Source organism: Taudactylus pleione, unplaced genomic scaffold, assembly GCF_031769625.1.
Source record: "Taudactylus pleione unplaced genomic scaffold, aTauple2 ptg000156l, whole genome shotgun sequence".
Classification (NCBI taxonomy): domain Eukaryota; kingdom Metazoa; phylum Chordata; class Amphibia; order Anura; family Myobatrachidae; genus Taudactylus; species Taudactylus pleione.
In genome coordinates this window covers 3,579,431-3,602,138 of record NW_028284558.1, presented here as the reverse complement: position 1 = coordinate 3,602,138, position 22,708 = coordinate 3,579,431, and the positions used below count along the sequence as shown (strand labels likewise).

General features: G+C 38.7%; 1 protein-coding gene across 4 annotated transcripts in view; it reads right to left on the bottom strand.

The window, feature by feature from the left end:
- SLC4A10 (solute carrier family 4 member 10) overlaps positions 1-22,708 on the bottom strand; it is a 297,890-nt gene that overhangs the window by 137,227 nt on the left and 137,955 nt on the right. For all 4 annotated transcript variants that reach the window (XM_088474821.1, XM_088474819.1, XM_088474822.1 and 1 more), the window contains exons 3-5: positions 9,607-9,759; positions 5,078-5,216; positions 3,992-4,152 (exon numbers count right to left, since the gene is read on the bottom strand). In XM_088474821.1, coding sequence (XP_088330947.1) covers positions 3,992-4,152; positions 5,078-5,216; positions 9,607-9,759 — 453 coding nt within the window. The remainder of the gene's footprint in view (positions 1-3,991; positions 4,153-5,077; positions 5,217-9,606; positions 9,760-22,708) is intronic.

The following is a 22,708-nucleotide window of genomic DNA, read 5'->3' as shown; positions in this document are numbered from 1 at the left end:
AAACAGAATTGTCACTATCTGTACTGAGTAGATTCGATCTGCAAATTCAAAATTAATGTGTTTATTAAAACCTAAATTAGGATTTGTAATAAAAAAAATTAAAAATCAAAGTGAGTAGTGTATTTGTGTTTTTTTTAATAACAGAAGTTAAAAAAAATCCACATTTAAAAAAAAGGTAATACACTTCTTAAGGGAGTGGAGATCACTCTTTTATGTCAATGTATTCTTCTATTGGTCCTCTATACAGTATGTTCGGAAAGCATATAAAACATGGCTGACCAAAAAGTCTTCTAGTATAAATATTTTAAATAATAAGTCACCCTCAGGATAATATTTCCAAAAGACACTCCTGTCTAGATTAGTTATGCTGGCCATACACGCTGCAATTATCGGGACGATCCACCCGATATCGGGGGATCGCCACGATAATTGTAGCGTGGGGGGGGTGACTGAGGGTTAAATATTGCTCGGTCGGCCATGCTGGATTGTCCAGCATGCCCGTCCAATGCGATATTTACCCGGTAACTGTCGGCCGCATCGGACAGTGTATGCCCAGCGCGGCCGACAGACAGACATTTCCTGTGTTCCTTCCTACGGAAGGAACAGGGAAATGTCTCCTCCCCCGGGGGCGGAGCGCGGATGTCAGGCTATACACTGTGAGATTTCTCTCACAGTGTATGCCGCGGACATCTGCGGCTGGCAGCCAGCCAGATAAAATGTCTGTCGGTCTGACAGACATTTTATCTGGCCGTGTATGCCCAGCATTACTTATATTCTCTAGTAGACTATATGTAAATATTTACAATTTAAAATACAAATTGCAGCTGTATACAGATGTCCTCTACCCCTGCATCGCACCTTCATCACTGTGCAGCAATTTGGAATACAGAATCTAACACCCATCACCAACTTGAAAGAGAACCTGTCACCAGATTATCCATTGCATTTGCAGGAGGCACTATGTAATAAAAAGCTCTCACCTAGCACTTATAGCTAGGTTGGAATTTTAAGAGAAATTACCATAAAACTCTAACTAGCTGTAAAAATTCCACCAATTGTAGAGTTACAATGTTCTTTAAGCACCTTTCTGCCTAACAATAAAAGTCTAAGGGGCCTATTCCTCATACCTAAAAATTCTCTGGAGGTAATTAGGTTTAGAACTCGCCTGGAGTTCTACCTAATTACAGGAGGAATTCATCATTCCTCCTCTCCATAACGATCTATTTCGAAAAGCTGTCATTTTTGCGATGACAGTTTTTCAGGAAATAGTTTTCACTATCTAGACTAACTTACCGCAGCTGTAATCAGTGCTGCACATGCGCCGTTACATTCGTAAAACCAGAGCATGCGCAGCACTGCCTACAGCTGCGGTAATTTTGTGTCCCCCTCCCCCCTCCGCATACCTCCCCCCCATCCCCGCACTTACCTGCACCCTGCAGCGCCTCCAGCTTCAGGGGCTGCTCTGACATGTGGTCTCCCAGCAGAGTGCAGTACTGTTTAGAAAAACAAAAAAGTTTTTTGTTTTTCTAAAGTTTGTGTTCTGCTGAGAGACCACATGTCAGAGCATCCACTGGAGCCAGAGGACGGACCAGAGCGCCGGAGAGAGACGCTGGGGGACCTGCACACGCTGGAAGCATGTAAGTGATATCAGTGATATCTCCTGTGTTAAGTCTCTTCTTGAATACAAAAATAACGTTAATTAAGGAAAATGTCCTCAAAAACGTTATTTTAGTGTTGATGAATAGGCCCCTGAGACTTATAAGAATTACAGCATCAGTGAAATGAAAAAAGCCATATTATTTTAAAATCAAATGAAAACTCCAACTCTCACATAAAGACATATTAATTTAACAAAATGCCCACTACTCACATACTTTATTCAAAACATATTCATATTTTATTCTTCTGCTCTCGATATGACTTAATCCATCACAAAATGTGCTTTTATTGCAATGCAATTCTTACCACAACATTTAGTTTTAATTAGATGTGAGGTCCATTCTTTGACTTTGCCAACAAGCAATCAATAGGCCATTCCTAAGTCTTTGTTTTCCCAGGACAGCATCTGAACAGCAAATGCCTCTAGATCCGATGTGGCCAACCCATGGCTCTAGAGCTGCATATGGTTCTTTGTACTTTCAAATGTGGTTACCAGTTGCAGCAAAGTCATAGCATGGTTATCTGCTCATATGTGGCTGGGGCAAGGATGCTGGTAGGGTTGGATCAGTACCTTTGTTCATGGCACGTGAACTCCTCTGCACAATGGCAGATGGGGATGTCTGGCAGGCATGTGGAGAGGCATGGGGGGCATATAGGGAGGTATGAGGGTCTTTTAAGTAATTAATACTAATATGTACATATAAGGGGCATCTAGCGGGGGTCTGGGGACATTGTTTTTTGCAGTATCTATTTACTCAAGTCTTACCTGTTTGTTCAAGCATTTCATTATTGCCCTTTAGTTTCTATAAAAAGAAAATGCAACCCAAATGCTTAGCTCTTTTTTTGTGTAATCTGTTATAACTTAATTTTAAAATGTAAAGCATTTTGAGTCCTATTGGAAGTAAAGTGCTATATAAAAATATTATTATTATTATTATTATTATTATTATTTATGTCTTAAATCCACGATTAACAAGATTAAAGGAAAAAACACCTCTGGTTATTTTACATTACTTGTAAATCAAATAGAACAATCATTTTTTATTATTATTATTATTGATAATAATAATAATAATAATAATAATAATAATAATAATAGCATGTATTTGTATAGCCCATAAGTATGTTCAAATAATACATTTAATTGTTTTGATTAGTTTAATGACAGTGCGTTTGGGTGGAATATTTACATAATACATATTGTGAACTGCTGCTTGGGCAAGGTTGCAATGAATGTGTTTGGACTACCCTGAATGTATCTTAGTGGCATGGTTGAGGCATAATGACCTGTTGCCTTTATAACCTGTGTTTTTGTGCTATTTAATTGTATAAAAAGATCTGTATACAGATCTGATTACCAGCAATAGTATATAACCCAATTTAAATACCTTGTTGCTTTACATAGACTTTTATTTTAGTTCATATATTATGATATTTATTGTATTATGGTGTGGAATTAGTAAGTAATCAAGGTAGTGTATTTGCTTTATTTTATAACACAGCTATCAACATTTACATGGTAGAGCTTCTGCTAAAGAGAAAACAATGAATCCAAACTTTTCTTGTGCCTGTGTGTATACAAAAGAGAAGTTTTATAGTATTATTTGCTTTACTAACATATTTACAAGGCTGAAATGTCTTGGGTTATTTTAGAATTTGTTTAGCCAGAAAAAAAATTTCAGCTAATAAATTATCTTGAATTAAAGAAAGATTTACATTTAGATTTACATTTAGATTTACCATCATGAAATCTAAAGTAATAGTATATTAATCTTATACTGTACTTATTATTTTTTTTAAATATAATTACTCATATTATCATAGTCTTTTAAATGTACAGTGTTTGCAGTCATCATATGAGATGGTATGTAACTAATTAGAGCAGTCTTCTGGGAACACCATTGACAAAACAGCCCATTCAGTCAACTCTTTATTTGCTGATAGCATAGTACAGGCAACTATTAAGAAAGGCTATTTCAAGTTGATAGGGGCTAATCAGTGTTTAGAGTCTTTCTGCTTAGCATGTGAAGCAAAACAGATACTGCAAACCTTTCTGAAAAAAATAAGACTAGTTAGCAGAATATTTTCGCTCCTTCCTAGTAACAATATGAAAGTATGCAGTATGCAGTGTGATTATTAATTTCTTAGAATACAATTTACATACACTACAAATGGCATTTTCAGAAGTGATTGCTTTTGCAGAGGACTTGCTAATTCACATAATTAATTATCAATAAAGCCTTTAGAATACTAATTAATTTAGAAGTGAAATGTGTATATACTAAACCATGAACAAAATTCAACAGGTATCAATTACTGCCATGTACAATACCTGCAATTTCTTCTAATGTGTTGGCCCTCATATCCAGCAGCACCGTACCATGCAGAATACAACTTCTCAGCTCAAACAAGCTATGAAGTGACAACGTGGCAACATAAGGTTTGCTCCATCTCTCTCCACCGTCTTCAACGTCTTCTTCAAACTTCAGCCATCTAATCAAACAAGTCTTAATTAAACACACAAGAAATCCCTACTAAAAATTCAATCTTTCCTTTTTATTTCTTTCAATTGTAGATAAAAACTTTATTAATCCTAAGAAAACAAGCAAAGGAGGAGAAAAACAAACACAACACAAAACAAAATAGAGAAATACACTTTATAAAAATATTTTTTCGTAACACATGAAAAATATATTGTGTATTAATTATTCCATTAATAGCACAAAAAGAACTCTGTACTATTTATTCAAAACAGTTTTTGTTTAGTTCATCAAGGATGCTGAAATTAGTTTGCCTATTTGGGCATAGCCAACGGTCCATCTGTATTATAACATTGCTGCTAACAGTAATATTCTTTTGCCGATTTATACATTAACTAACTAGTAAAGGTTAAGCAACATAAACTAATAAAAAATACACATAGTAGATTATATGGATTTGTCTAATATAAAAATATTACTAAGTGTCAGGTCTATAAATTATAATCTTCTTGTTATGTTATGTTATGTTAGAAAATGTGTTTATGCTTTGTTACATCATTGTATAGCACAGTCAATGTAAGCTTTACACATAAAATGTTCTTGTATAATAGCATAAAAGTAATATTAATAATACTAATAAGGTGCTCCAACATAACTACAGTATCTTAAACACAGGTTAGAACTGCTGTTACAGTCATGGTAGCTTTGTAAAGAGAGTAACAATGAATGGATAAATCACAGTGCATGTTGTGCAGAAAGTTTATATGGTTCTAAGAGAGGGTGGCATCATTCATGAGTGATACATAAAGAGAGAAAAAAGGAAAATAATAGTAAAAATACAATTTTATCATTCCTTTACAATGTTAAACAATATTGCCTAACTATTGTATCTGTTTTATGTGTATCTTGAAATTTAAATTTGAAAATGTTGTACTGACCTTGCCATTTCTCGCCACTCAGCATCATCCCCTTCACGGAGGCAAATTTCATCCAACTCTGTGAATAAATCATGAGGAATGTGTTCTTCATCATCGTCCTCGGTTCCAAGGATAAACTGGACCCTTTGGGATGGAGTGTCTACAAGTAAAAATAGCCTCATGGTATTATCAACAAATTAACAACATTAAAACTTCATATGTTTTTGCTGCAAGATATAAACAAGCAAATCAATAAATAATTATACAATCTAATTTTTATTTTGTTCTTCTCAATTTTCTAAATATTCAATCATTTAAAATACTGTATATTATTCTTCACTCAAATAAAATAAGAGAAAACTAGAACAAAATAACAAACTTTCCACTCTCCTTCTAACTAAGAGACAGGAAAAAGACTGAGGAGGGATAGGGGGAGGGGACCTATAAACCTAAAGTGGGCGGACCCTAAAGGGGAAAAAACTTCCTGTCTAAGATTAAGGGAAAGGTATGTAATCTCAGAGTTATGGCTGCCATGAAGTAGGAAGAAGAAAAATATTTACAGGCTTTACCATCATTTAACACACTTTTGAACTTTAAAACCCACAAACCACAAAGTCACCACAACCAAAAAGATACAAAAAGCGAATAATAGTTTAAATGTCTTTTAATATAAGGCTACAAATTATGGTACACCCCTAGTCCCAAGCATTCCAGATGAGAAATACAATGCATTGCTAGAAGCCAGTACCTTGGATAGCACCACATTCACTAATGAGCAACATACAGTACAAACCTTTCCATAATAATTATAATGTGGTTTACCAAGATCACAAAAGTTATCTTAGCTAGCACAAAGCAGTTAAATTAAACTGTAAGTAATGAAAGGAAGGTTTAATTAAACCACAATTTAAGATTATTTGTTGTCAATTCCAGCTATAAGGAAAATTTCTCTACACTCAAGAGATTACTGGTAATGACATCAATTGTCCTTATCATCACACTAGGGTATGGAAATGAAGGGAGAAGTTAACATTTGGAATGTACATCCATTTGCATAGGGTATCTTGTATGAAGTCACTCTGCCCATGCTCAGACATTGTGACTAAGCAATCGTAGAGATGGAGGACGGGAGAGGTGGAACTGGGGTTTGAATAAGCATTCTCATAGGTAAATTTCATGCAGGCCAGCACATAAGCAGCCTGTTAGGAGGAGTATATTGTGCATATTGCATTGGGCAAGTGCATGTAGACACTGATGAGGATGATTTGTAGAAAACCAGGCACATATGATGCCCAACACATGGGCATCTGCTTCTCAAGGTGTGCAGAGTCCAACATTATTTTTTCATGCACATTTCTTTTCAGTAATGTATGCCCAACTGTGCATGAGAACCTTAGCTGCCAATTCCTGTTTCAGGAAAGCATTAAAAGATGGAATAGCGCTGCTGAGCGCATCAAGCCCAGAAGATTTGTCTGTCACGTTACAGGACGGATGCACCGTACTGTCTGCCGGTAGACCCTCAGCGCACTACAACACATCAAGGAAGACGCAAAGACAGCACAGGAGTGTGCAGCATAAAGGTACCACATCTATTATTCATTTAAGTGTTACCTCAAAAATGCTCGTGGTTGGAGAAGCCAGGATCAGGGAGACTCCACAGACCGAATAAGACTTTGCCTTTTAAGCTGACTCCAAATGACCGGAGTGTATATATTAGTAGAGTAACAGTAGAGTCATGTTGGTGCCTTTTAACATTCATATATATAAGGGTGAGTAACACTCTAGCTAGCGTGTCACCTCTTATACAAGCCATATCTCTCATGGACAGTGAGCTACACTTTTACCTTTGAGTAGGTAAAATCAAATAGCGCAATCCATCTCTATCTCTTCTATGTATATTGTCATCCTTACCCTTTATGTAGTACGTCATGTCTCTATGTTATACTGGTATTAGACCACGCTCTTAACATGCTTGCACTTTTATAGATTCATTTTACAGATGCTTCTATGACACGCGTACCTTGTTTTATATTTCAATATTGTTTTACCTCCAAATAAACAGAAAACTTAATATTATACAGTATTAGAGTATTTTATACAGTGCATCCGGAAAGTATTCACAACGCTTCATTTTTCCACATTTTGTTATGTTACAGCCTTGTTCCAAAATGGAATAAACTCATTTTTGCCCTCAAAATTCTACACTCAATAATGACAATGTGTAAAAAGTTTTTTTTGAGATTTTGCAAATTTAATTTAAAAAAACAAACTAAGAAATCATATGTACATAAGTATTCATAACCTTAGCTTAATACTTGTTGATAAATCCTTTGGCAGCAATTACTCAGGTCTTTTGAATATGATGCCACAAGCTTGGCACACCTATCTTTGGGCAGTTTTGCCCATTCCTCTTTGCAGCACCTCTCAAGTGCCATCAGGTTGGATGGGAAGCGTCAGTGCACAGCCATTTTCAGATCTCTCCAGAGATGTTCAATTGGATTCAAGTCTGGGCTCTGGCTGGGCCACTCAAGAACATTCACAGAGTTGTCCTGAAGCCACTCCTTTTATATCTTGGCTGTGTGCTTAGGGTCGCTGTCCTGCTGAAAAATGAACCGTTGCCCCAGTCTGAGGTCGAGAGCGCTCTGGAGCTGGTTTTCGTCCAGAATGTCTCTGTACATTGCTGCATTCATCTTTCCTTCTATCCTGACTAGTCTCCCAGTTCCTGCCACTGAAAAACATCACCACAGCATGATGCTACCACCACCATGCTTCGCTGTAGAAATGGTATTGGCCTGGTGATGAGCAGTGCCTGGTTTGCTCCAAACATAATGCCTGGCATTCACACCAAAGAGTTAAATATTTGTCTCATCAGACCAGGGAGTACTTCAGGTGCATGGCAAACTCCAGATGGGCTGCCATGTGCTTTTTACTAAGGAGTGGCTTCCGTCTGGCCACTCTAATATACAGGCCTGATTGATGGATTGCTTCAGAGATGGTTGCCCTTCTGGAAGGTTCTCCTCTCTCCACAGAGGAATGCTGTAGCTCTGACAGAGTGACCATTGGGTTCTTGGTCACCTCCCTGACTAGGGTCCTTCACCCCCGATCGCTCAGTTTAGATGGCTGGCTAACTCTAGGAAGAGTCCTGTTGTTTCCGAACTTCTTCCATTTATGGATGATGGAGGCCACTGTGCTCATTGGTACCTTCAAAGCAGCAGATATTTTTCTGTACCCTTCCCCAGATTTGTGTCTCGAGACAATCCTCTCTCAGAGGTCTACAGACAATTCCTTGCACTTCATGCTTGGTTTGTGCTCTGACATGCACTGTCAAGTGTGGGACCTTAGACAGGTGTATGCCTTTCAAAATCATGTCCAAACAACTGAATTTACCACAGGTGGACTCCAATTAAGCTGTAGGAACATCTCAAGGATGATCAGTGGAAACAAGATGCACCTGAGCTAAATTCTGAGCTTCGTGACAAAGGCCGTGAATACTTATGTACATCTGATTTCTTAGTGGTTTGGGTTTTTTTTACTAACTTTGCAAAAATCTCAAAAAAACTTTTTACAAGTTGTCATTATGGGGTATTGTGTGTAGAATTTTGAGGACAAAAATTAATTTATTCCATTTTGGAATAAGGTTATAACATAACAAAATGTGGAAAAAGTGAAGCGTTGTGAATACTTTCCGGATGCACTGTAGAGGGCCCCACAAGTTTTTTGCAGCATTATTTTTTAAGTATATCTATGATTCTATAAGCCCGTGTAGAGTTTATATTTTACGGCTGCAACTTGAGGTTTACTCTCCCATAAATAGCGCAGCCTACACTATCCCCCTCTCCTTTTTTCCAAGTTATCCAACCATCACCGGGGCAGGAGGAGGACGGTTACCCGAATGGTGCCGGAGTTGTTGTTTGACATAGGCTTAGGAGCTTATCACTATGGGGAACTGTCCAGGACTACACAGACCATCATGCAATGCGAAGCCGGATGCTTTCTTAACTTTTTCAAACCAGACAAATCAATAAAAGGAAACCTAATATTAAAACCTGTGTGTCATGTCTATCCCTGCATTGACTGCCCAGGACATTGAATTGTGCCTCTCTGAAATGTTGAGGGGGGAGAGCTGCCGCCTTCCCGGCACCTATTGGTTATCGCAATGTGCCAAAATTACTCCTAATACCTGTAATAAGACTACTATTCGTACTTTGCTGTTGAAAGACACATATATCTGTTGATGCTAACTAGAATAAAATTCATGAATATCAGATACACCATTTAAACCATAGACCAATAATCATTGCCATCCACAGTTTGCTTCCATGGTTACAGTTATTAATGGCTGTCAGACAGCCACATCATGTTAGCCAAATGGATGCCAGGTCTGAGTCTTCCAAAAGGCAAGACCAGATAGTAGTATTCTTTCATGTAAAATTAGTTAATGCAGTTAGTTGTGGTACCCAACATAATGATTTTCATTGGGAGAAATAAAATAAAATTTTCTTGTGGCCTTTAAAAGAGACAAATAAATAAAACAGAACATTGTGCCTTACCATATGTAGGGGATTCTCGTCCATCTTCTAAACCAGAGTCCCGTTCCTTATCTCTTTTTCGGTGTTTGTGTCCACGATGTCGGTGACTGTGACGTCGATGACTTTTCCTTCCCCCAAGAGGCACGTGAACTCCAATAAACAATGTTCTGTGGCCTATAAATATGAAAAAAAGTTATCAGTTCTTTTTGGAAGGTAGTGAGACAAATTATTACACATATATAATTTTGTAGGAGATATCAATCTGTGCGCAGAGCAGCCTATCTTTAGAACTAGTCCCTAAAGCTTGGTATCACCATACCTAGTGAGAAAAACAAAAATGCATAAACAATAGAAACAGCCCCAAAACCGGCCCTACAGTGGTGTTGCAACCAGAAAAGAAAATGAATAAACATCAATACATCCTGAATTGGTGAGAAATATTCTTATGCTGTCCTTCACTTTTAATTATGAAGATCCACTCTGTTCAAGTTGGGTCATAAAAAAGAAATGATACATGGACAACCAATGTGTAGTAGTAATGTCAAACACATAAAATTCAGTTTCACATATAGAGAAATGTTATTTTATGATGGGGAGATGATGGGCGTACCCCACTCACAGTGAAACACCACTTCGTGTGCACATAAAGGTTTCTTTAGTTTTCTAATTGTGATCCAGTTGCACCATCATCATAAATGTATTGGAACGACAGCATACCCCACTCACATAATGGGAGACCTGTGCATGTTTATCAAGGTTTCTTTTAAGAGAATAGATCCCAATAGGTAATTATCAGGTGTACCACACTCACAGTTTGCTAGGCGTATTCTTTCATATAAAGGTATCTTTTTCAAGGAGTGTGTAATTCCATCCACTCCAAATCCATCGATTCTCAATATTCAATGATTTTTTTTCTTTACATGAAATCCAAGAAATATAGGGATATGCTCCAATTGTATGTTTACGTAAAAATTGGGTTTATTAATACATATAAAAATCCCAAAAAGGGTGAATTAATAATAATAATACAAACAATAAAAAACAATAAGAATGTAATAAGAGGCAAAACAAGCAGACATAAATTACCTAAAAATATCAAAAATGGCTGTACAGCATCCAGATAATGTCAACGTGTTTCAGCCCTTACAGGGCCTTTATGAAGACATGTGGGTTCTGTGGACTACAATGTATTTAATTGTGAATCCACCAATTAGAACGCAGTATCTGATGACATGATAATTGGATCAAATGTGAAATAATATATCATATTTCCTCATGATCTGATCTGGTCATCCAAAGCCAATGGACTATATGGGTGGGAAATTTATATAATTCTAAACCTACCTCCGTAAATAATGTAATTTCTCCGTTCCCGGAACTACCAGAACCGGAAGTGTTGCATATATTGCTTACATTTTCAATGAACAGAAAGCAGGGCACATGCTCCATCCATGAAGACCAGATGTACCTGCATGCTCCACCTGCCCATTCCATTATGCCAGCCCACTGTTAAGGAAGAGGCAGAAGTGATGCATGTGTATTATCTGAGAGGCTGGATATGTCATGTGCGTTCCAACATCGCCCTGGCAACCAATACTAGGGGGAAACAACAATAATCAAACTAAGGGATCAGTTTAAAGTACTGATAATGGATGGTGAAATCTAAAAAACTAAAACAAGTATAAATCAATAATAAATGACACCATATCAAAATTAAATCAGCCGTTTCATTGCTATATATAACAAAATATGGGGATTAAGAATCATGTATATAAATATAAAATATTATAAAATATGGTGATATTAGGAAATATAAAAATTAATATCAATCTCTAATTATGGATACCAAAGGAAAATAGAAAGGTGTACAATTAAAGGATTGCAACTAAAGCAACCATTTCAATTTTAAATACTTATTCAAGTCATTTGGAATCAGAGTCATATATAAGAAGATGCAATTTATCTCAACTTTTGCTAGCAGTTTGGGTATACTTTAGCCCCTCTTATTTCCTTTTACCATTTGGATCACAAATAAAATCTTCAATAAATGAAGGTGAACAATTGTGCAGTTCTTTAAAATGTTGGGATAAAGCATGGGTCTCCAACCCTTTTTTTTATGTTCCTAAGATGTTCACTAATACGAATACATAAAGGTCTAGTGGCCCTACCCACATAAAATTTATTGCAGGCACATTGCATCACATAAATAAAAATGTTTGTAATGCAGGTGATAAAATCAGTAATACATACATCATTACCATTACTATTAATATTTAAAAATTTTCTAATTCCCTTATATGTGATGTTTCTGCACCCTACACAACAACCACATCTATGGAAACCCTTTGATGTGGTTAGAATGGGAATCGATGAAATGTGGAGGGCGCTAGACACCAACTTAGATCTTAAATTCAGTGCTTTTTGGTAAATATGTACTGGTTTGTCAGTGATTAAAGTACCAATAATAGGGTCCTTTTTTAATAAACCCCAATGTTTCCTGATTATTTTCTCAACACTTTTTTGTGTTGGCTAGTATATTCAGCTATGATTGCCCATTGATATTTTTTATTATCCTTTTTTTCCCTTTTTGTTTTTTTGTTGTGTTTCATTGATCTTATCTTCATCATATCCACATGCTTTAAACTTATTTTTAATATCCCTAGCTTGCATGGAAAAGATGCAGTCCTCTGCACAATTTCTTCTTAACCTTTTAATTTGATCATTTGGAATAGAGTTTATCCAGCTGTCATGATGACAGCTAGCAATCTGAATATAAGTACCTGAGTCCGTTAGTTTTGTATAATTATTAGTGTACATATTATGATCCTTAATATATACCATAAAATTTAAAAAGTTAATGCTATGGGGGTCATTCAGACCCACTCGCGAGCGGCAGTACGCTCGCAAATGGGTCGATGTTCCCCACTGCGCATGCGCACGACGGAGGGAGATCCGTCATGTGCATGCGTGAGACCCGGCGAGCGACGGGCTTTCCATTGCTCGGGGTCTCGCACCAAAGGGGGCGTGCTGTCAATGTTGATTGACAGCACGCCCCCTTTGGTGGGAGTGCCTGCCAGACAGAGGCGTTCCCGTGGGAATGCCTACCATCTGAAGCCGGCCCCACTGACATCACTAGTGATGTCAGTGGGAGTGATTTGGGCTCTGATAGAGCCAAAATCACTCCAGGGCTTGTGGCTGGGAAACCCGACCGCAGGATTTCCTTCGCAAGTCCGATGGTCAAGACCATCACGACCATCTTGTTGGACACTCATATATGCTGTGGGTGGTGACCCACAGCTATACGAGCGTCCAGGAGGACGCTCCATTTTAATGGAGGAGGGCCCTGATTCAGAGCGAGCGCTCTGGTCAGAGCGTCCGGCTCTGAATCAGGGCCTATGTTTGTTGGTTTCAAAAGTTAATTTGATATTATACTGATTCGAATTAAGATACTTAAAAAACTATTCTAAAAGCTCCTTTCCTCCCTACCAATTAAAGAAGATGTCATCTATGTACTGCATGGAGGACACTAGGTTCTCTCCATATGGGCCATTGGACGATACCATTTCTGATTCCCAATATCCCATAAGTAAATTTGCAATAACCTTGAGTGAACCTAGTGCCCATCGTGGTTTCAGACTTCTGTATATAGAAGTATTGTTTAAAAAGAAACATTATTTCTTAAAATACAATTAATCCCATCAAGAAGTAAACATTGTAATCCTTAGTGATATTGGAGGCTTCAAGATAATGATTTGTCACTGAATTCCTTAATCATGTCCTATAATTGTATACAGTGAATTAACATCTTGTTGGAATTAATTGTACTTACCTATTCCCAAGGACTACATCATTCGAATCTGTGGCTGAGTATCCTTCTAAAGGAGAAGCTGTTTGGAATCTCTTTGGACAAATAATGGACATCAGCATACAGACTTCTGATTTGATTTTTTTATTATTACTTGCTGTTGATATAATTATTGTTATTAAGGGGAACAGTTCTATGTACAAGTGGTCCTGCTTGATACGTAAACATTATTCCATACGTTCACTTATTTTGATTATTGCCATTTCCCCCTAGTATTGGTTGAAAGGGCGATGTTGGAATGCATACAACATATCCGGTCTCTCGGATAATACACGTGCATCACTTCCGCTCCCTCTTTAACAGCGTACTGGCATAACGGAAGGGGCAGCTGGAGCACGCAGGTGACATCCGGTCATCAAGGATGGTGTGTGCGCTTGTCCATTGAAAATGTAAGCAATATATGCGACACTTCCGGTTCAGGTTAGTACCTGGACCGGAGAAATTACATTATTTACATAGGTAGGTTTGGAATTATATATATTTCACACCGATATAATCCATCGGTTTTGGATGACCAGATCAGATAATGAGGAAATATGATATATTATTTCACATTCAATCCAATTATGATATCATCAGATACTGCGTTATGATTGGTGGCTTTACAGTTAAATACATTATAATCCACAGCACCCACAAGTCTTGATAAAGGCCCTGTAAGGGCTGAAATGTGTTGACATTATCTGGATGCTGTGGAGCCATTTTTGATATTTTGAGGTAATTAATGTCTGCTTGTTTTACCTCTTTTTACATTCTTATTGTTTTTTTAATTTTTGTATTATTATTATTATTATTATTAATTCACCCTTTTTGGGATTTTTATATGCATTAATAAACCCACTTTTTATGTAAACATACAATTGGAGCATATCCCTATTTTATTTGGATGTCATGTAATGAAAATGACTGAATACTAAGAATTGATGGATTTGGAGTGGGTGAAATTACACACTCCTTGAAAAATGTACCTTTATATGAAAGAATACGCCTTGCAAACTGTGAGTGTGGTACGCCTGATAATTACCTATTGGGATCTGTTCTATTAAAAGAAACCTTAATGCACATACATGTATCCCATTATATGAGTGGCGTACGCTGTCTTTCCAATACAATTATGGTTACGGTGCGACTGGATCACAATTAGAAAACTAAAGAAACCTTTATGTGCGCAAGAAGTGGTATTTCACTGTGGGTGGGGTACACCCATCATCTCCCCATCATAAAATAACATTTCTCTATATGTGGAACTGAACTTTATGTGTTTGATATTACTACTACACATTGGTTGTCCTTGTATCATTTCTTTTTTATGACCCAATTTGAACGGAGTGGATCTACATAATTACAAGTGAAGGACAGAATAAGAACATTTCTCACCAAATCAGGGATGTATTGATATTTATTCATTTTCTTTATTTACAACACCACTGTATGGCCGGTTTTGGGTCTGTTTCTTTTGTTTATGCATTTCAATTATTACACATATAATAACATCAGTATTTAATTTTCAGACGCTGGATTGTACTGTAAAATACCATACTTTAATACAATTTGTAACAATATACATTTTTTTTTGTACAGCTTAATAAGAAAACTAAAGTTTGGAGTTATTCTTCCCAAATCATAAAGGGGTCTATTCATTATGTTAATTATTGGATCCCGATAATTAACATACTAACTCGCCGTGAGTGCCGATAATCATCATTGCTCTGGCCCAGAGACAGCTGATACAAAAATCACTGCTCTTTTGGAGCAGTGAGACAAGTGCACATGCGTGACCTACAGGTCTCGTATGCGCACAAGAGCCCCGAAAACCGGCGGAAGGAGACATACACGGGCGGAGGGATCCGAAAGGATTTTTCTTCGCAACCCGGGACTTCTACCTATAGGAGCTTGATGAATTCTTCCCATAGGAGCTTAATGAATTCTTGATGAATGGCCCAATAACTTATTTTCTACAATTGCAGGTATAAATGTTTATTTTCACCTGCTTTTGTACAAATTAAGTGATGATGAATAGACCCCAAAATGTGTTATGCATCTGTCAGAAGGAAAATCTACTGAAGTGTATTAATCGATCTACAGTAAATTAAGTCTTTGATATGTGTATTTCTTAGAACTTTACTGAAATTTACAAGAAAACTACATTTACACGCTATTCCATCTCTACCAGATGCAGTACAATGATCAGAATGTTGAGAAACTATATGTTTGCCAACAAATAAATGGTGATGATTTCAATTATGTTTCTATTATATATGGAAATGTACGTGAAGCCAGATGTTCGCATTGTAAAAAGTTTGGGAATATTGTTACAGTATGTTCCTGTTCTAGGGCCTTTTCTATTAAAAAACAACACAAAGAAAAATGAAAGGGAACACAGTTACTATGGTACTGCGGAACACTGTGGTGTCTTACAAATCTACAATAATAAAAATAATACAGTATGTATACTGTATAGGGACAGCGGAGGTAATTTACAAGCTTAAAAGTGATCTACGTAGTTCAATATTGGCATAGGACCCGCTGTGCACCTGGATTTTAGATTCCTGCCAACGTGATTGTGTTTATAGAGCATGATGGCTGCTTTTGTGGAATCATTTTGCATTATCGGGCTGAAATAGATGGGCAAAGTATGGGCCATCATGGAAAGGTAATGAGTAAGTACACTAGTTTTGCTGAGCAATGCAGAAATTAAATACATTTTTAGAAGTAATATTGTCAAAATGAGATAAAGGTCTGGAGGGGCACAATGGTTGGAGGTTGGTCGTCTATGCTATACACAGGGGCCAGCTTAGAACTAGTAGAGTTTGGGTCTCTGTCTATACTTTTTTCCGCCAACACTTTCAATGGCAGCTTATTTCCATGTTTGCCCACTCCTCAGTTTTGGGCAGCTCTCATAGACTCTCAGGACTGTAGGCCAGCTTTCCAGGTCCTATGCAATTCCCAGTGAAGTGGGCAGTTTGGGGGCTAGATTACAGGCCTGAGTCAGATGTGGATACTAATGCAGTCCCAGCTGCTGTGCAAAAATATGCTAATGCTACAGCTGCCTGGAAATGTATTGAGACATCCACTGGTGGACTCTCAGATAAAAGCAACTGCGTACAAATATGCAGTGGTGGTCGCAGATCCTTCGATAATTGACCATCTGATTAACCTTATGGTACAGTATATCATGCTGAAAGTTCATTTGGTTTGGAACAGGCATGGAAGGCTGAAGAGGAGATTTGAGAGGCGTGAAGGAACTTAAATGGCTTGAGCCAGGGCTTCCTCATGTATTGATGTGAGGAGATAGGGATACGGCAGTGGATGATGGGCCCGAAGGCAAGGAAAGAAATCCAATGTCTTTATTGAACAGCGGGTTGGAATGGAACTGGATATATAATACTGAATGAATGAGCAGAATCGGATTGTGACCGATGATGCTGGATTGAGAGATGGATAGGTTTGAGTCTGATGTTAATGAATTGATGGATTTGAATCCGATGTTGAAGAATTGATGAACTTGATCGGTTTGAGACCGATGTTGAAGAATTGAAGAGCTTATTAATATGAGTCTGATGTTGATGAATTGAAGAACTTGAAAGGCTGAGGCCGACGTTGATGAATTGAAGAAGTTAATTGATACGAGTCCAATGTTGATGAATTGATTAACTTGATCGGTTGGAACCGATGTGGATTAATTAAAGGACTTATTTGATATGAGTCCAATGTTGAAAGCATTAGATGATACCGATGGTTGGAGGTATCGGCTGGAACCGATTGTGGCTGTAAGAACAAGACTCAGTGGTAAAACCAGATTCGTGTGCAAGATGGTATAGGAGACTTGTTTACCAGATCTATGAACTGGATATAAAGGAAAGAAACAGAAGGCCTGATTCAGAGCCGCTTGTAAGCGGCCGCTCGTTCGCTCCGAACGATGTTCGCACATCTGCGCATGCGTATGGGTCGTAATGCGCATGCGCCAACCAGTCATTGCGGTCGGAAATCAAGCGCTCGCAAAATAGCGAGTGCCTGCTAATTTGAGTGACAGGATGAGGCGTTTGTGGGTGGTAAGAGGGGAAGGTGCTTGAAAACGGGAAGTGGAGATCCAAACGCAGGTGTGCCTAACGGTCAAAACAGGCGTTTTAAGGGTGTGCATAATTAACAAAGCAGAGTCATCGACCACGTCACTTCGTTGTTTCTTAGCCTGAACTGTTCGCATGATTGCGGTAGGAAAATCCAACCACAAGCACTGCGAGCAGTTCAGACGCCTTTTGATGTACTCGATTAATCAAATAAATAGCGGAGATGACATAGGATGCGAGCGGCCAGGGGGCGTCTTTACAAAATAGCGAGCGCATGTTTCGTTCGCTCACTCAGACATAGAGGCGTCAACAGACCGCAAAGAGCGAGCGCTCAATTTAAATAGCCGGCCCCTTTTTCTGAACGAGCGAGCGCAAATAGCGTCCGGCTCTGAATCAGGCCCAGAGTACCTGGGAGCTCAACACAGAGCCATAACTTCAGCAAAAAGCGACATTGTACTGGCAACAGGGCCCAGTCAGGAATGGAATTTATAGGGGAGATTCCCCAGGGATTGGATGCTGTGATCAGCTGGTCTGGAAGCAGGTCTCTTAGTGGAGGAAGAGCGTCAGGTGACAGAGTCCAACATAGCTACGCCCATACTGCGGTTTAGGACGGAACTCTGTTGTGCAGCCTGTGTGCCATCACACTGTGAGCAAGGGGCTGCAGAGAGCCATCTCCATGCTCAGTGATGGGACACTGAGCCGACGAGGCAGGAGAAGCACAGACAGACCTCAGCACCAGCCGGGAGCGATGTGCAGCGTGAGCGGACCTCTGTGCTATCCTGGAGTGATGCACAGCGCGAGCAGACCTCAGTGCTAGCCTGGACAGACACCAGAGAGGTAAGAAAGTTGTTTTGAAGGTCCGGAGCATGACACAGTAATACAGAATGGTCGGGGGAACTGAGATGCTGACGCCATATTTTCTGTGTATGGGATCGCAGATATACACTGATGTAGGCCTGAGTATTTGGCGCCACTCCCCAGAACCACCCCAAACAGTCAATGAATGTCAATCGCTTTGAGATTAAATCCTCACAGTGAGTAGCAAAGATACTTTGGCATGTGAGCAGTGCAATGGTGATGCATGCACAGCCGACCTATAATCACTCAATTGTGTAGATATTGGCATTACATCCACATCTAAATCAGGCCTGGCGTAATTAGCCCTGAATTGAGGCATTGCGGTGCTGTTATCTGCTACATAATGGCTCAATAGGAACTGGACTTTTACCTCCGCCGTGTTGCCACCGTGTTGCACTTTATCAGAGAAGGGCATTTCAATGTGAGAAATGTCATAGAAAGGTTCACATACAAAACTGCCGCTTGTAATAAAAGCCATCCCCATCACTCGCTTACTTCATTGTGACCATAAATAAGTCTAAACTGTACAGTATTTTAGGAGAAAATCTGAAACGTATTTTATTGAAAGTGGCGGCATTAAAGCGATAGGAGGTTGGTCATTGAAGTGATGTCTCAATTTTGCACATTGTGGAGTAAATTTATTAAAAGTCGATATTGGGTCTAGTTTAAAATCGACCAAAATAGAACCAACATCCACACAAAATCAACCCCAGCGTTTCTGATCAAAATAGGTCATTTACTAACAGTCGCTTTTTTGTTCCATTCTGATTTCGATGGTGCATTGGTTTCTATTTTAGGTTCTAAACCTGTGCTCAAATGTAATCAATAATGGTCTCAAAATAGACTAAAATTTACTTAATTATACAAATGCATCCCAACTGACCAAAACAGGTCACAGCATTGTATTACCCACAAACACTTTCATTCAAGTGCTAATTTGCATATTCCTGAAAATGTAAAAGCATTGCTGTGGCTTTACATGCTATGATTTGTTAATCCAGAATGCTCCACATGCTTGTATCGCCTGTTATAGGCATCATAATGAGTTTTTGCCAATTGCACAAGTTTTAGAAGTTAACTAGATCTGTTTCAGATCTATTCATTTTAATAATTTTGGGTCCATTTTGAGTCTGTTTTCAAACAGTCTGTTAGTAAATAAGATTTGTATAGAACTCTATGTTAAATTAGCAATGTTTTGGTCAATGTTCTATTTCAGTTCTATCTCAATTTAAAGTCTATTTTCTGGTGATTTTCAGTTGATTTTCAGTCCATTTTTCCTTTAGTAAATGCCTGATTTTCAAAATGGACTGTTAGTAAATATATCCATGTCTCTAGAGAAATATCTGAAGAGAATGTTTTGAGCTTGTGTCAACAAGAATATGGTTGCTACTAAACTGTCACATAACCTAATCCCTTAAAAACTGACACGAATTACCAGACAGGCCAAAAGACCACATTAACAATTACCTTTTTTTATTTGTCCAGTGCAAGTTACACAATGAAACCAAGAGGTTTACTTATAAAGCGTTTCATTGCAACACCTGGCGCTTCTGATCGTGTTTGTTTCCAATATTTAAAAGTGCAATGTTTTTACTAGCAAGGCATGGCTAGTAAAAGCATTGCCCTTTCAAATATTGGGTATAAACACAATCAGAAGCACTGGGCTTTACAACCCGACGCTTTGTAAATAAACCCCCAAGTATTTGATTGGTTGCTATAATTTAGTACAATTGTTCACCCAATAGTAAAGTCAGTAAATTAACTATAGTATATCATGTAATAGTTGGATTTCTGGAGGGACTGCGCCTGCAGTAAAAATGTAAGGCCCTGCAGATGCTGTATTCTCAATGTGCAGATATTACTACATAAACAAGCGCATTTGCACAAAAATAGGCACATCACAAAACATAATATGCATAAGGGCTAGTCTAATCTGCTCTTATCTGTGCCAACCTCTACAAATCTATGGTATCAGTACACTACACGCTGAATATACGAAGAAAACAGTTGGGCGTAGATATTGGGAAATAAATAACTGACAGACTGCTACCTATTATAGAAGGGAAAACTGTAACCTTACTAAGCAATAAAAAATCAAAATACAAAGGCGCTGCCTGTCAGACAATTTAATATAGATTAAACGATTAAACATACATCACATCACTCGGCTGGTGAAACACATATACATAAAAATAGTTACATAAACCACAACTTCAATTAAAGCAATTAAAATAGCTTTATTGCCACTTATATTACAGACGCTCAAATGTCACCAAAATTTTAGCATTCCGTCCATATACATTGGTTAAATAATTCAGATACATGGTTAGTATTTAGTAACCAAATTCCACTGATTAGGAGCAATTGTTACTGTCCTACCTTATATTAAGGTTTTAAAAAGTGAATTCGACTTCCAGCCACATTTTCACAGGTTCAGAAATGAAATTTGCTGAAGTATTCGTGCCATCTTGTCTTACGCTTCCCTAGCACTCCTGGGCATCCAGAGAGGCTCGGAACATGGAACAAAGCCACTAAGACATCCATGGGGCCCGGGCACTGGGGGAGGGGGGGAAAATCTAGGAGATATGGCTACACCTCTTTAGAAAGAAAAATCAAAGTAAAGTACTATGGGCCTGATTCAGAGCCGCTCGTAAGTGGCCGCTCGTTCGTTCTGAGCGATGTTTGCCCAACTGCGCATGCGTACGGATCGTTATACGCATGCGCGAACCAGTCAGTGCGGCCGAAATTCATGTGCTCGCAAAATAGCGAATGCCTGATAATTTGAGTGACAGGAATAGGCGTATGTGGGTGGTAACGGGGGAAGGTGTTTGAAAACGGGGAGTGGAGATCAGAACGCAGGCGTGCTTACAGGTCAAAACGGACGTTTTATGGGTGTGCATATTTAAAACAGCAGCGTCATTGACCACGTCACTGGGTTATTTTATAGCCAGAACTGCTCGCAAAATTGTGGTAGCAAACACCAACCCCAAGAATAGCGAGCAGTTCATACCCTGGTCGATGTACTCGATTAATCTAATAAATAGCGGACATGACGTAGGATGCGAGCGGCCAGGGGGCGTATTATTTAAAAAAACGACCGCAAGTTTTGTTCGCTCGTTCAGACCTAGAGGCGTCAACAGACCGCAAAGAGCGAACGGTTGATTTGAATAGCGACCGGCTCTGAATCAGGCCCAATGTGTGGTGCCACATTTGTCCCCCACACCAGCTTTCCTGAGCCATCACCAGGCCCCAACAAGAGGCCCAGGTAATTAGTACCCCACACTCTCCCCTCTCAGCACCCCTGCCCATAAGGCTAAATTCTGCTGGAGTACAATACGACGTTTCACAGACAAAATATAAACTGAGGGAAATAATCTATGTAACAGTTCTCAAAATCCCATTCATCGCTACTTAAAATGTAGGAACAGTGATTGGTATACCGACATGTAAGAATGTAAGAAGTAGCTTCATCTTAACTACAATGTCACCTTCAACTACTGAGCAAATTGAAATGTATAATTAATACTGTACAGTTTAAATCAGGTAACACATTTCAGGGATCACTGAAACAAAGGTATATTGTTCATTTAAAATCTACACAGGGACTATAAGCAGCTTTTGACCCCTTCAGGTTTTACTGCACTGATTACAACAGTTTCAAAACACAAATTAATAATCTTCCAGGGACAAAAAAAATAGGACGTCTCTTAATTGCTATAGAATTAGATTGTATGCAGCACAGAGAAAGATCTCCTGAGTCATTGCTAACTAGGAATGGAGATTTTAATGACGAACTTTGTAGATTCTGGGTCTGATGTAGAGACATAGGCATTGCGCAGAAGCTGGCACAGGGGTTGCCACTTTGGCACTTCCGCCTCTGCTGGACTACTCACCTGTAGTATGTCACGGTGGGAGGGGAGTGGGGTAGTCCATGACCCGATACAGAGCAGTCGAAAATCGGTTTCTGTGTAACCCTTTGGTCACCTAGCATGAACGCTGAAACTAAAACGCAGGAGCCATATTATCTGCATACAGGAACGCAATCATAGTCTGCGACCCGCCCCCAATAATGGTCATGACACACTTGCGCAATGGTGCGCCTATGGTGATGTGTCAAGAATCACCAGCTATGTTACAGCAATCAGAAACTGAATTGAAAGTGGGTGTTTCAGTGCTTGTTCATTCAGACGCTTGCTCCTACTCCGGGGGAAAGACAAAGCTAGCATTTGCATATTATTGCGTGTACCTCTAAATCAGGCCCTCTGCGCACAAATGCAAATACTTCATTTTTGTATCTGGATTCATCGTCGCGTTTTGGTTTTTCAAAACCACC